At 39.7% G+C, this 14,934-nt stretch overlaps 1 protein-coding gene across 5 annotated transcripts in view; it reads left to right on the top strand.

The window, feature by feature from the left end:
* Positions 1–14,934, top strand: part of SUSD1 (sushi domain containing 1) — a 170,830-nt gene that overhangs the window by 51,471 nt on the left and 104,425 nt on the right. For all 5 annotated transcript variants that reach the window (XM_032865599.1, XM_032865597.1, XM_032865598.1 and 2 more), the window contains exon 9: positions 10,297–10,406. In XM_032865599.1, the coding sequence (XP_032721490.1) occupies positions 10,297–10,406 (110 nt within the window). The remainder of the gene's footprint in view (positions 1–10,296; positions 10,407–14,934) is intronic.

Below are 14,934 nucleotides of genomic sequence, written 5' to 3'. Positions count from 1 at the left end.
CATATATGTTGTCATGTCACCTGTAAATAGTACAAGTTTGCTTCTTCCTTACCAATTTGGATGGCTTTTACTTCTTTTTGTTGTCTGATTGCTGAGGCTAGGTAAGAGCGGACATCCTTGTCTTGTTCTTGTCCTTAGGAGAAAAGCTCTCAGTTTTCCCCCATTAAGGATGATATTAGCTGTGGGTTTTTCATATAAGACATTTATTATGTTGAGGTATGTTCCCTTTAGACTTTTGTTGAAGGCTTTTATCATGAGTGGATGTTGTATTTGTCAAATGCTTTTTCTGTATCTATTGAAATGATCATATGGTTCTTATCCTTTCTTGTATCATGTTGATTGATTGGTGAACATTGAGCCACCCTTGCATCCTGGGAATAAATCCCACTTAATCGTGGTGAATGATTTTCTTAGTATATTGTTGGATTCAGTTTCCTAGTACTTTGTTGAGGATTTTTGCGTCCGTGTTCATCAGAGATTTGGCCTGTAGTTCTCTTTCTTTTGTGGTGTCTTTATCTTGCTGTGGTATCAGGATGATACTGGCCTCATAGAATGAAATTGGAAGTCTTCCTTCTATTTTTTGGAATTTTGGGAGAATAGATTTCAATTCTTTAAATGTTTGGTAGAATTTGACCCTGAAGACATCTTGTCCTGGATTTCTGTTTGTTGGGAGTTTTTTGATTACTGATTCAATTTCTTAGCTGGTTATTGGTCTGTTCACGTTTTCTTTCTTCCTATTTCAGTTTTGGTAGATTATATGTTTCTAGGAATTTATCCGTTTTTTTCTAGATTGTACATTTTGTTGGCATATAATTTTTCATAATATTCTCTTCCAACTGTTTGCATTTCTGTAGGTGTTTCTTGTTATTTCTCCTCTCTTATTTGTGATTTTGAGTCCTCTCTCTTTCTCTCTCTCTCTCTTTTTTTCCTGAGTCTGTCTAGAAGTTAATCAAATTTTCTTGATCTTTTCAAAGAAATGGTTCCTACTTTCATTAATCTGTTCTATTGTTTTTTGGTTTTTTGGTTCTATTGTTTGTTTATAATTTATTTGTACTGTAATCTTTATTATTTCTTTCCTTTTGCTGGGTTTAGCTTTTATTTGTTGTTCCTTTTTTTTTTTTTTTTTTTTTTTTGCTCCTTTAGGTATAAGGTTGGGTTTTTTGGTGAGATTTATTTGGTTCTTGAGGTAGGTCTGTACTGCTCTAAACTTGCCTCTTAGAATCATTTTTGTTGGGGCGCCCTGGTGGCTCAGTCAGTTAAGCATCTGCCTTTGGCTCAGGTCATGATCTCAGGGCCTTACAGTGAGCCCTGCATTGCACCCTGCATCGAGCCCTCTATCGTGCTCTCTCCTCAACGGGGAGTCTCCCTCTCACTTCTCCCTCTCACTTTCCCCTCTGTGCTCTCTCTCTCTCAAATAAATAAATAAATAAATAAATAAAATCTTTAAAAAAAAAAGAATCATTTTTGCTGTACCCCAAAGATACTGGATTGTTGTGTTTTCATTTTCGTTTATTTTCACGTAATTCTTTACTTCTTCTTTGATTTCTTTGTTGACCTATTCATTGTTTAGTAGCATGTTATTTAACCTACATTGTATCTGTGGTCTTTCCAAATTTTTTCTTATGACTGACTTCTAGTTTCAAAGTGTTGTGGTCAGAAAAGATGCATAGTATGACTTCGATCTTTTTGAATTCGTTGAGACTTGTTTCATGGCATAATATGTGGTCTGTTCTGGCAAATGTTCTGTGTGCACTTGCAAAGAATGTGTACTCTGTTGTTTTAAGATGGAGTGTTCTGAATATATCTGTTAAATACATCTGTTCCAGTGTGTCATTCAAAGCCACTGTTTCTTTGTTGATTTTCTCCACAGATGATCTGTCCATCCATGTAAGGGGGATGGTGAAGTCCCCTACTGTTATTGTGTTGCCATCGATTAGTTCCTTTATGTTTGTTAGTAATTGCTTTTGGTATTGGGTGCTCCCATGTTGGGTACATAAATATATTTATAATTATTTCTTTGTCTTGTTGGATTGTCCCTTTTATTATTATATAGTGTCCTTCTTTGTCTCTTATTACATTCCTTTTTTTAAAAGTCAGTTTTGTCCTGGGGCACCTGGGTGGCTCAGTCAGTTGAGCATCTGACTCTTGATTTCAGCCCATGTCGTGATCTTGGGGTTGTGGGATAGAGCCCTGTGTTGGGCTCCACGCTCAGCGGTGAGTCTGCTTGGGATTCTCTCTCCTCTATCTGTCCCCCTGCTCATGTGCTCTCTCTCTCTCTCTCTCTCTCAAATAAATAAATAAATCTTAAAAAATAGTCTATTCTGTCATATATAAGTATGCTATCTCAGCTTTCTTTTGACATCCATTTGCATGATAGATGTTTTTCTCTCCTCTCACTTTCTCTCAGTCTGGAGTGAGTTTCTTGTAGGCACCATATACATACGTCTGCTTCTTGTAGGCAGCATATACATATGTCTTTTTTTTTTTTTAGATTTTATTTATTTATTTGACAGACAGAGATCACAAGTAGACAGCAAGGCAGGCAGAGAGAGAGGAAGGGAAGCAGGTTCCCCTCTGAGCAGAGAGCCCTATGCGGGGCTCAATCCCAGGACCCTGGGATCATGACCTAAGCCGAAGGCAGAGGCTTTAACCCGCTGATCCACCCAGGGGCCCCAGTACGTCTGTGTTTTTAATCCATTCTGACATCCTATCTGTTGATTGCAGCTTAGTCCATTTACATTCAAAGTAATTGAGACAGATATATTTGTTGTCGTATTGTCACTTGTTTGTGGTTCATTGCGTAGTTTTTCTGGGGGAATATGTCTTTTTAAAAGACTTTAAACTCCTGTGTCATTATTCAGTCAGAATGACCCCTTGCTGTTCAGGGTCAGCGATTTTTACTAAGATCCAGTTACCTCTGCAAGGTAATCTCCTCTCCCCGGAAAAGGATGGTGGCCTTTGGGGTCAGACAGACCTGGTTTTGCATCTTAACTCTGCATTGAAGAGTTAGGGGACTGTGGCTGAGTTGTTAAATGTATCCAGAGCTCTTTCCTCTCTCTGAAATTTTAAGTGGAATTGGATTAAATTTGGAAGTTAATTTAGTGAGAAGTGGGGTTTATGTGGAGCCATTCCAACTGGGAACAAAGCACGTTTCTGCATTTACTCAGTACGTACTTAAGTTTTATCTGTTCTGTTTTTATACACACTGGTGTAAGGGTTTGCCATTCTCTCCTCTAGAGCCTGTACATTTGGCGATCTGTTATCATTTAAACTTTACACTAGTTCTCTTAGAATGAATTGGGAAGTTTTCCGTATTTTTTTATGCTCTGGAAAAGTTTGTATCACTTTGGAATTATTGCCTTCCTTTTATTTTATTTTTTTAAAGATTTTATTTATTTATTTGACAGAGATCACAAGTAGGCAGAGAACCAGGCAGAGAGAGAGAGGAGGAAGCAGGCTCCCTGCTGAGCAGAGAACCCAATACAGGGCTCGATCCCAGGACCCTGAGATTATGACCTGAGCAGAAAGCAGAGGCTTTAACCCACTGAGCCACCCAGGTGCCCCTGTTGCCTTCCTTTTAAAGTTGGACACATTTGCTCGTAGGATCATTAAGTTTCACCCTTTTTTGGGAAATAATTCTTTGATAAGTTTGCTGATTTCTGTGATTTTCTTTTGATCTATTTATGTTTCCTACACTTTCTTCAGGCAATTTTTATTTATATTTTCCTAAAAAAAGTGTTCATTTGTTTGGGATTTTAACTATATTGGCAAAATATGGAATATTTGTTTACAACTGCTCTGGGGTTACAGGTTATGTAATCCCAGGTTATTCTGATTCCTAAATTTGGTTTTCTCACTCTTTTAAAAAATTGGCTTAGCTTGAGTTTTCTGTTTTATTACTATTTCTTTCCCCAAAGAATAAACTCTTGGGTTTTTAAGTGGTTTTTTTTTTCTACCCCATTAATTTCTCCCCTTAGTTTTATTACTTTTTTTCCCCTTGATTCTCTTAAGTTGGTTATATTGTTTTATTACTAAATTCTTGAGTTGAATGCATAATTTAACTCATTTACATTCTTTCCTGTTTGATAATAAAAGTCTTTAATGCTTTTGGACTTGAGCATTGGCAGAATTCCTTAAGCATTGATACATTCTCTCTTTATCCCTTCTTTCAAGTCATTGAAATAATTGTCCTTCTGATTTTCTCTTTGATTGAAGAATTATTTGTGTGTTAATATTTGTTCTCTTTATGTTTGCTTTCAAAGCATTACACAATTGCTATTTGATTTCCCCGTTGATTGAAGGATTAATTACAAGTGAATTATGCAAATGGTAGATTTTCTTTTTTTTTAACATTTAACTTTTTTGTTAATTTCTAGTTTTATTACATTTTGGTATTTTTGAGGGGAACTTATTATCATTTCCCTTGGAGATTATTATTTGGGAAAGTTTTGTGATAATAAATCTGTACATTTGCTTGTGAGTAGAGTGAGATCTAGTCTTCAGTCAACTCTATTAATAAAGGTATTCCAGACTTCTGTTTTTTGTTGTTGGTAGTGGCTTGTAGATGCTCGGATTGCCATTTTGCTCAATTTCTCTCAAAAATTCTAATTGTTTGGATTCACACATTTTTAAGTTATGATATTTATGTTCATGACTGATGTCTTACTTGTAAATTCTAGCTTTAAAAAGAAAAGATTTTATTTATTTATTTGACAGAAAGAGAGAACACAAGTGGGCAGAGAGGCAGGCAGAGAGAGAGGAGGAAGCTGGCTCCCCGCTGAGCAGAGAGCCCGATGCGGGCCTCAATCCCAGCACCCTGAGACCATGACCTGAGCTAAAGGCAGAGAGGCCCAACCCACTGAGCCACCCAGATGCCCCTGAGTCTAACTTTCATTAATAACAAATGGCTCACTTTATCCTGTTTACAGTTTTTTACCTTGAATTATAATTTGGTAGCAATCTTGGTTTTCTTGATTTCTTTGTACATCTATTTGCATAATATGCCTTTGCCCACTTTTGTTCTTTTTTAAATTAAAAAAAAATGCATTTCAGCGTCGTTAACATGCATTAGTTTCAGGTGTAGAATTGAGTGATTCAGCAGGTGCATATATCACTGAATGGCATCACGAGTAGTGTACTTTTCATCCCCTTCACCTGTTTCCCTACCCCACCCCCACCAACACTTTTGTTCTTAAAATCTATCTCAGTAACTCCAGGAGGCAGCATATGTTGTGAAGAATTCTGAGAAAAGTTTTGTTTTTAAGTAGATGAACAATTTACATTTAGCGTTCTTTGTAATATGATTTTCCTTTCTTCTGTCCTCTTGTTTTCTCCTAATGTTTCTTCACTATGTCCATTGTTTTCTACCTTTAACGACACAGATTTTCTTTTTTGGTGATACAAACAGTACAGATATTTTAATTTTATATTACACATTAAAAAACAAACAAAATCTATTTGAATGTGTGTTTCTCTGATTACCGGTGTTCAGACTGAAATAATGTTAACTTCTTCCTGAATAAGATAAGGAAGTCAGCATTCTCTACTTCCTTTTTTTCTTTCCCCTGTTGCTTCCTTTAAGTTTTTGGCTTAATACAGCATTTTATTGCCAGCGTCTTATTTTAAATTATTTTTTAACTTGTATTACATTTTAAATAATTCGTTTTTATATTGATTTACAGCAATATTTGCAACACTTATTTAAACAGGTATATGTTTTAACAGTTTCAGTGCTTACTACCAGTCCTTTCTTACCAAAGTTTCTCTATTTTTTTCTACATTTCTATTTCACTGCAAAATGATTTCTATCTTCTTCTTTCCAAGGAATGGGATACTTTCTGAGCCCTTGATTATGTAAGAATGTCTTTTTGCTGTCTTCATGAATGAATCAGAGCTCAATAGAAGATAAAATTCCTGGTACATACCTTCTGTTGGTAGAATTCTAGAGGCATTTCACATTGATTTTGGGAATTTAAACTTTTGAAAGAGAATTTGAAGATGGTGTGATTTTTTAGAAAAAAATCCCATTATAGATAATCTGATTTTTAAGCCTCAATGTCACAGAGGCTTTCTTTATGTGTGAAATTCAAGACTAATTATTTATTTTCATGCACGTTAAGTGTTTATTGACCACTTGTGTGTTTGACATTATTTGAGGCACTGAGAATTCAGTAGTGAATGAGACAGAAAGGACCTTTGCCTCCTGAAAACTAGTCAGGTGTGATATAAATGTTATTGTTTTTCACTAAGTTTTCCTAGTACCGAAGAAGGTTTTTGGATCTTCAGATTTGGGTCCATTTGATGTAATCTGAAATGGTGGGGTTTGGAGCTGATGGTGGTTTTATTAAAGCACGGGGACAGAAGGAGCTGCACTGGGGTTGCCACGGGTGACTGAAGTTGGTTGGGGGTTAGGGGAAGCACAAGCCTCCAAGGTGTTTTGGAAACAAGGTTTCCAGGATCCTGAGTGGACTAGTTATTGTTAGGAGAAGGTCATTTATTGCTATCTAGTAAACCCTTAGTCATGAGACCCTTCAGATGTGTATCAGTGGGCCATATGCTTGGAGGATGATTGCTCACATATTTCCTGGTAAGGTAGAGATAAAAGAAGTTTCCAAAGGAATGTATATGTTCAAGTAGACTCCCAGTATGGGGGTAGGGTGCAGTTGGGCTATGATTGCCTTTTGCCCCTAGCAAAGTGTCAACATCCAGGCAGCTGAGCTCCCAGAGGGAAGGTCACTCTGTCTGTTTCAAGGACTTGTCAGTACGCTCTAGGCAGCAAGGAAACTTAGTTCTTTCTTTTGCCTTTGTTTTCCACGTCACATTTATACATTTAGAAATAGTTTCTTTCATAAAATCCCTGATTATTGCTTTTTTTTTTTTTTTTTCCAATTGGTATTTTGGCTCATCAAATGCTCCTATATGGAATTCATTGTTTGTCTGTACTGGTCTTCACTTTCTCCCTTCCCTGACTTTTCCCTCTGTCTTCTGTGAGAGTGCAGCAGGTGTATTCTGTACAGACATGTATGCATATATACATCGACCTTTCTGGCCTTCACTATTTCTAATGCTTTTTATATTTTGTTGTTGAACTTGCATTTCCTTGTCTCATCTAGTTCCTTTTTTTTTTTTTTTTTTTTTAAAAAAAAGCTCTATGCCCAGTGTGGGGCTTGAACTCACAATCCCAGGATCAAGAGTCACATGCTCTATGGACTAAGCCAGCCAGTGACCCCTCACCTAGTTCCCTTTTTATTTCTGCTTCTCTCAACCAGTTTCCTCTCTTGCAGCCTCTTATTAGCTCGTCCTTTATCTGCTTTAATCCATCTTTAAAATTTTTTACTGAAAATACAAAAAAAAGTCGCCTAATTTTACTATTACTTTGCCCAATTTTTTTTTCAAAAGAATATTCATTCTTTGCCTCTCAAGCATAATCTTTATAGAATCATTTATAGGCTTTTTTTTTTTGGCTTCTAGATTAATTATTGTTAGAAGACAAAAGTTTTATCTAGGTTTGATATTTCTCTCCTAATAAAATGGATGGCATTCTCTTTGCTCTTACTTTTTATTGGATGATATTAGTGTGCTTATCTCAGATTTCATCTTGAAGGATTTACTGCTGATTGGATAACCCAGCATCCTTCCGGAAGCAGCTAGCTGTGAGAAAGCCCACACTGCCTTGAACATAATTTCTGAGCACTTTTTATTTTTTTAAAGTAGGTTCCACACCCAGTGTGGAGACCAAATAGGGCTTGAACTCATGACCCTGAGATCAAGACCTGGGCTGAGATCAAGAGTCAGATGCTTAACTGGCAGACCCACCCAGGCACCCCTATTTCTGAGCACTTTGCTATCTTCTTTTTTTTTTTTTTTTTTAAAGATTTACTTATTTATTTGAGAGGGAGCATGCCCCTGCCCAGGGGGGTGAGGGGGTGGGGAGTGGGGAAGACAGAGGGAGAGACTCTTCAAGCAGACTCTCTGCTGAGCGCAGGGGGGTTGGGGGAGTGGGAGGGTAAGGGACCTAGAGGTGAGGGTAGTGGTGCTGGATCTCACCACCCATGAGATCATGACCAGCTGAAACCAAGCGTCTCACGCTTAACCCACCAAGCTGCCTGTGTGCCCCTGAGCACTCAGCTGTCTTGATTGGTGAAACTTGCTCTGGGCCAGCATCGTGTTGTCCGAACTTCATTATGACACTGTGGTCTGCAGAGGCAGGAGGGAACCAAGTCCCTCCTTCTGCCCACCCAGGCTCTCTGTCAGGTGGAACCTCCAGGTCCCTAGGCCTCCCCATAGAAGTCCTTCCATGATACTGATCTCTAGTAGCTAAGGAGGGATTATTATTATTATTATTATTCTGGTAGTAGTAGTCACAGTGATATATACAGTTTTTACCCTGGCTGCCTATCAGCTCTGCCTGGTGCGTTACAACAAAATATAGACGAGTGCTTGTCCCTCAGATATGCTGTGTCTGGGTGATTCTGGTATGCAGGCAGGAGCAGGAGTGACCAGGCTAAATTGTTCCAGATGGAGCATCCCTCACTCATTTGTCCTGTTGCCCTCCTCGCTTCCAGCCCCCACCTCTGTGAGCCCCAGCCCTTCCCCACTTCCTTCCCTGAAAGGCTCTGAGACCATGCTCCTTTGCTTGAGGGCACGTTGTACACGGCTCTCAGCATCTTTCTTTTGTCTGATCTCATCCACACGGTGCTGAGTGGAAACGTCTTCATGTTGATGCCTTGAGTATGTCAACCAACCCTTCCTTCCAACACAGATGCAAATTTTGACCCATTTTTACTATTTTCAGCCGCTTCTGTCAGAACTAGGGGTGGGAAGTGGGAACCAGATGCTTTTGTTCATGTTGCCATTGTCCCCTGAGTTCAGATTCTCATGGCTGTGAGCGAGCCGGTCCTACAGAGATGGGAGCTGTGCAGATGGTATTTCTGCTTTAGGTTCTGTTTGTGAACAGACATCCTTGCACACGTATACTTGGTGTGCCTCAGAATCATATGCAAACATGTGGCAATTTTCGCTTCTGATTTCTTTATGAAATCTTTCAAAGTTGTGAAGATGAAGGGAAGCACAAGGTCTTCAGATTCTCTCTCATAACCATATTTTTACATTTTCCAATTACAGCCAAGAATATTTTCCCCCGGCTAATTGCCTCGTGTTGCATATGTGAGTGATATGTGATATGCTCTGGAGAGTTTTGATTTTGAATGGAATAATCTGTTGTCCTTATTCCTGCTTAGGGGGTCGAGGCTCGCATGGGAGAAACGAAGTTTTCTAGGTAGTAATAAAAAGTTTCTCTCTGATAGACATTTAAACCTTTTCTCATTTGTCGAAAGTGTACTGGCTTCTTGGGAAACTTGCTCTTCCTTGAAAATTAGCCTTGGTATTCCTGGACACTCTGTGAGTTTTTTACTCATCAGTAACAAACCTCTTCCTTCTTCATGACTACCTGAAGAAAATAGAACAGTAAAGGAATAAATTAGACTGCAGGGGGAATGGAGTGCCCCCCCCTTTTTTTTTAATCCTGGGGTTGAAATAAGCCTCCTTTCTGATTATTTTACTGTCTTCGTCCTTACCTGAGTAGCTCTTGAAACACTGTCTGCTGAGAAGCAAACATCTTGCCTGGCCATCTCCTTTCTGTTCATCTTCTAGGTTGGAAACACCCATGCTGAGAGTTCTGATCGATGGTCTTCAACTTTTATTCACATTTTCCTTACTCCGTGACTTTATAGGTGTTGACATGCTTACCTTCAGGACATTTCATGTGTGGACTATCCAAGTGATAGGGTGAACTTTCTTAAAAATATCACAGCTTTATCAGTTTGTGGTGATTTAAAAAAAAAGATTTTATTTATTTATTTGAGGGGCGGGCCAAGAGAGAGCACGAGCAGGGGGAGAGGGAGAAGCAGGGAACCCGATGCAGGACTCGATCCCAGGACTCTGGGATCATGACCTGAGCTGAAGGCAGACTCATAACTGACTGAGCCACCCAGGTGCCCCTAGTTTATGGTGATTTTTAAATATGAATTATTTCATCCAATTCTCTCAGGAACCTGTGATGGAAGAAAAGCAAAGCAGATGACTTGATTTCACAGAGAAGAACTTGAGGATTCAAAGGGCTAAGTGAATTAGCTGAGGTCATGCGGTTAAGTTGTAGAGTCAGGACTTGTAGCCAAATGGGACGCTCTTGCTGTTAAACACCCTGCTGGCTCATGTAAGACATCAGAGCTTCCATTGTACTTGGCCAAGATATGTTTTGCTAAGACATGCAACCTTTCCGTATGTTTTATCTTTTAGAAGATGATCTCTTAGAAGACGGAGGAATTTTCAATATTTCAGTATTCAGTGAAGCTTGTTTGAAACTGAGCAGGCACCCTAGGAAACTTGGATCAGAACAAATGTACCAAGTAAGAAGATCTCTCATGTTATCTGTCAAAGTATTGCATCACTTAAAAATCTGGGGGCCTCTCCAAGTGAGAATCCAAAGCATTTAAAAACACTAATGGAATGAACTTCTAGACAGTTCGATTTTTGTTTCTAGAGTTGGAAATGAGATGGGGGGCCAAGTAGGGGACGAAATTGAAGGAAGGCACACTAGCGGGTGGCTTGCTGTCAGTTTCCCTGTCTGGTATTTCACATGTATGTATCATACTTTATTTTAGTGCATTTTATACTTACAGCTTATTCTGTCATCAAATTCACACTGGGTTGTAAATTTTTTTTTTTTAAAGATTTTATTTATTTATTTGACAGGCAGAGATCACAAGTAGGCAGAGAGGCAGGCAGAGAGAGGAAGGGAAGCACGCTCCCCGCTGCGCAGAGAGCCCGATGCGGGGCTCGATCCCAGGACCCTGGGATCATGACCCGAGCCAAAGGCAGCGGCTTAACCCACTGAGCCACCCAGGCGCCCCTGGGTTGTAAATTTTTAAGAAACTCATTGCATGACAATTGGTCCTCATTTAACTTGACTTTTTAAAAATCACACCTCTCAAGTAAAATGATTCGTAAATTCAGGTCAGAACTGAGGTTTGTTATTTTGTGTCATTTTTAGCGCCTCTTGGCAGAGTAGACTAAGTATCAATTTCAAGTTCATTCATTCATTCATTAGCCATTTACCAACAGTGTATCATTTATCAGGGACTTTCAGTTCCCACTGGTGTAAATACACAAGTAAGCGGCACTGTAGTGGAATGAGTGCTTTGATAAAAGGTAAATAAATGGGGGGTTGTGTGCACATGTATATGTCCAGGTGGGGTTTTGTTTTGTTTTTTATTTTCTTTTAATTTTAATTTTTTAAAATTTTATTTATTTATTTGAGAGAGGGAGAAAGAGAGAGAGAGAGCATGAGAGGGGAAGGGTCAGAGGGAGAAGCAGACTCCCTGCTGAACAGGGAGCCCAATGTGGGACTCGATCATGGGGTTCTGGGACTCGATCCTGGGGTTCCAGGATCATGACCTGAACCAAAGGCAGTTGCTTAACCCACTGAGCCACCCAGGTGGCCCTGTTTTGTTTTTTTAAACAAGAAGCAAAGACAGTGCTAAATCACAGAAAATGAGTGGGATTCAACTAGATGAAAGATGTGGAGTGAAGGTGGAGAAGGGCACTGGGGACAAGCAGAGAAGCATCTTGGATTTAGGGAACACAGTTCTCTTAGGGAACTAAAAAAGCAAGGGAGAATAGGAAGAGATGAGGCTAAAACCTGAGCCGTGATTAGATCATGAAGAGCCCTGTGAATTTTGAGTTTGGATCTTATTTTGATGTCTCTGTGGAGCCAGTGGAGGATTTTAAGCAGATGAACCAAATATTCACATTTTCATGTTTAGAAGGAACACAGGGGCTAGAGACATATTCAAGTCCCCAAATAAAGTTAAGATTATTACTGATATAAGATATAGATGAATTTTAAAAATGAATATAGAAATAAATGGTCCTGGGACAGTTGGTTAGCTACCTGGTTAAGAAAATAAATGATTCTGGGTGCCTGGGTGGCTCAGTCATTAAGCATCTGCCTTTGACTCAGGTCATGATCCCGGGGTCCTGGGATCGAGCCCCATATTGGGGTCTCTGCTCAGCGGAGAACGTTCTTCTCCCTCTCCCCTTGCTTGTGTCCCCTCTCTCACTGTGTCTCTCTCTGTCAAATAAACAAATAATATTTTTTTAAAAAAAGGAAAAGAAATGATTCTTTGCATTTATACTAAAATGATTAAAGAGTTAAGTTTGAAAAAAAAAGTTCTTTATTAATATGTTAAGATTCATTTAAGTAACATGGAAAGCACTTTCAACAAGTCCATTGGAAAATGTGAACATTCAAGGGCAGTTTTCCAAAGAGGATATCTATATATCTATATATCTATATATCTATATATAGATATATATATAGATATATAGATATAGATATAGATATATAGATATATAGATATATAGATATATAGATATATATATAAAATGCCAAAACACATATGAACACATTTTATGCCTCACTTGTAAGAAAAAAAAGAAAAAAAAATTAAACCACAAGATACAATGATTCTTCTATAAGTACAGAGTACTGTTTTTGTTTTTGTTTGTTTGTTGTTTGTTTGTTTGTTTGTTTATTTATTTATTTTGAGAGCGAGTGAGCATGCGTGCAAGGTTGGGCAAGGGCAGAGGAAGAGGGAGAAAAAGAGACTCTTAAGCAGACACCATGCCCAGCATGGAGCCTGACTCGGGACTTGATCTCACGACCCTAAGATGATGACCTGAGCCTAAATCAAGAGTCGGACACTTAACCAACTGAGCCACCCAGATATCCCCAGCATAGAGTACTGTTACACCCAGCTGCTGGCCAGTTAAACGGGCATGACTTTTCTGGAATAGTTATTTCTTATTTGTTAGCCTCAGTAAATTTTTGGAAATGAGCTATAATTAATCAAGCAGACTTATACAGAAAGACCACGCAGTTCTCTGAAGCTCTATTTATAGTAGGGGAAATTGGAAACGATGTAAATGTTCATGTGGGGATTTGGCTACGTAAACAATCCCACGTTCATCTGCTAGAACCTTCTGCAGATGCAGAGTATGTTCTGCCTCACAGTGAATTGCAGTTGCTGCTGTTGACCAGGATTCCTGTGGAAATGGTCTCTGTTTCTCCTATTACTTCGCCCTTTATCTGTCTCTCCTTCCTAGGATTCCCTTCCTCTGCCGATCCCTTAAATCTGATTACCATTCTCTTGTCATTCTGTACCCTTCTTTGGGCCATGTTATCTAATCTCTTTACTTCCTTCACTGTCTCTATGCTGTTAAGTCCTAAATCTTTTTCCCCAGACCTCATCTGTTCTATAAGTTCTAGGCCCACACTCCCTGATTAACTTTTTGTGTTCTTTTTTGCACTGTCTTCATGTATGTGATTCTCCTGCCAGCAAATGCCCTTCTTTCCCTTGCCCTACCAGGCTGACCCCTGTTTATCTGCAAGGCCCAGGTCACTCATCTCCCCTGGTGGGCAGGTTTCAGTGACCTCCTTTCCTGAGCGCTGTTCCTGCCATCTGAATTGCTTGTCCTGTCCGCGACTCACCTGGTTAATGCTCATTTCTCCTCAGGTCCAAATTTAGATAAGGCAGCTTTTCCTGACCCCCAAAGAGGAGGGTTCGGTGTCCCTCCTGAGTCAGTCCCCTACTGCCTCACGCACTCTAGGACTTACCCCTGGGTATTTTGTTTGCCTGGATACTCATCTGTGAGTTCCTTGAGGTTAGGGCTTGTACTTTGCCATTGTATACCCAACACTGTATACTCTGTATATCTATTTACAGAATGAATTAATGACAGAGAAAAAAACCTTCGCAATATATTTTTAAATAAAACAATTTTACTATAAAATTGTGCATACAGTATGGTTTAAAATATGTGATCAGAAAGTTATATTTTGTTTGTAGACTAAACCACGTGGAGTTTAGGATGAGACTGAGTCTGTGGAAAGACTGCCTGCCTAGTTGTGAGGTTTTTTCCAGCAGATGGCAGTAGCCTAAATGTAGACCCGATGAAGCCAAATATCTGGGTAGACCCAGTGTGTTTCCGGTTTTCTAGAATGGGTGAACTGAGAACAGAGGGACAAGGGCATGCAGGGTGTCAGGCAAGAGAATAATTGAAGTGATAGGGTACCCGGGAGAGCTGGGGAAGACCGGGATGGAGGTGGTAGAATACAGGTAGAAGATCTCGAGTGAGGATGCCTTTGGGGGGTTTCTTGAGAGAGATCAGATGTAATGGATGAGTGGTCCAGTGGGATAGGAGATTTTGAGATCTTGGAGCAGCTCTGAGGATGGCACAGCCTGGGATGTGGCTGTGGCTATGAGTAGCTAAAGTGGAGCGGAAGAGCTTCATAGCATTGAGCTCAGGATCTCTGAGGCCAAGTTTCTATGGCGTGTCCATAAAGACCTTCAGGTCACCCAAGAGAATGCTAGGAACTGGGGGAGAATGGAAACTCCCAGTGAGCCGGGTCTTGGATGACTGTGGAAGAACGGCAGTGATGGGAAGGGATGGAGGGCAGCCATAGCCAGTGACATGAGCATCAAAGCAAACGCTAAACACCAAGATGTCCAGCGGTAGCACATGGATTGGCTCGGGGTTGATCATATTACTTCCAGGACGTTTACATGTTTTTTCCCTCATATTATACATGCATCTTGGGTTGGCAGTGGATAGAGTGTTCTAGGTAAACACCATGCATGATGGATCCATGGGCCAAAAACTAAAAAACTCTCTTACCAGAGCTCTACTAGGAAGGACCAAGTGAAGTACCCTTGTACAGTTGCTTTGAAAGCACAATTGGGAAGAGTCCTCATGAAGTTCAAAAATTCTGTTCTGTGAGGTGTATCAATGGATTCTTTTTGAATGAAAAGAAGAGAATTTTGGGGCACCTGGGTGGCTCAGTGGGTTAAGCTGCTGCCTTCGGCTCAGGTCATG

This window comes from Lontra canadensis, unplaced genomic scaffold (assembly GCF_010015895.1).
Source record: "Lontra canadensis isolate GAN:19392208 unplaced genomic scaffold, GSC_riverotter_1.0 scaffold30, whole genome shotgun sequence".
Taxonomy (NCBI): Eukaryota; Metazoa; Chordata; class Mammalia; order Carnivora; family Mustelidae; genus Lontra; species Lontra canadensis.
This window is presented reverse-complemented; position numbering and strand designations above follow the sequence as displayed.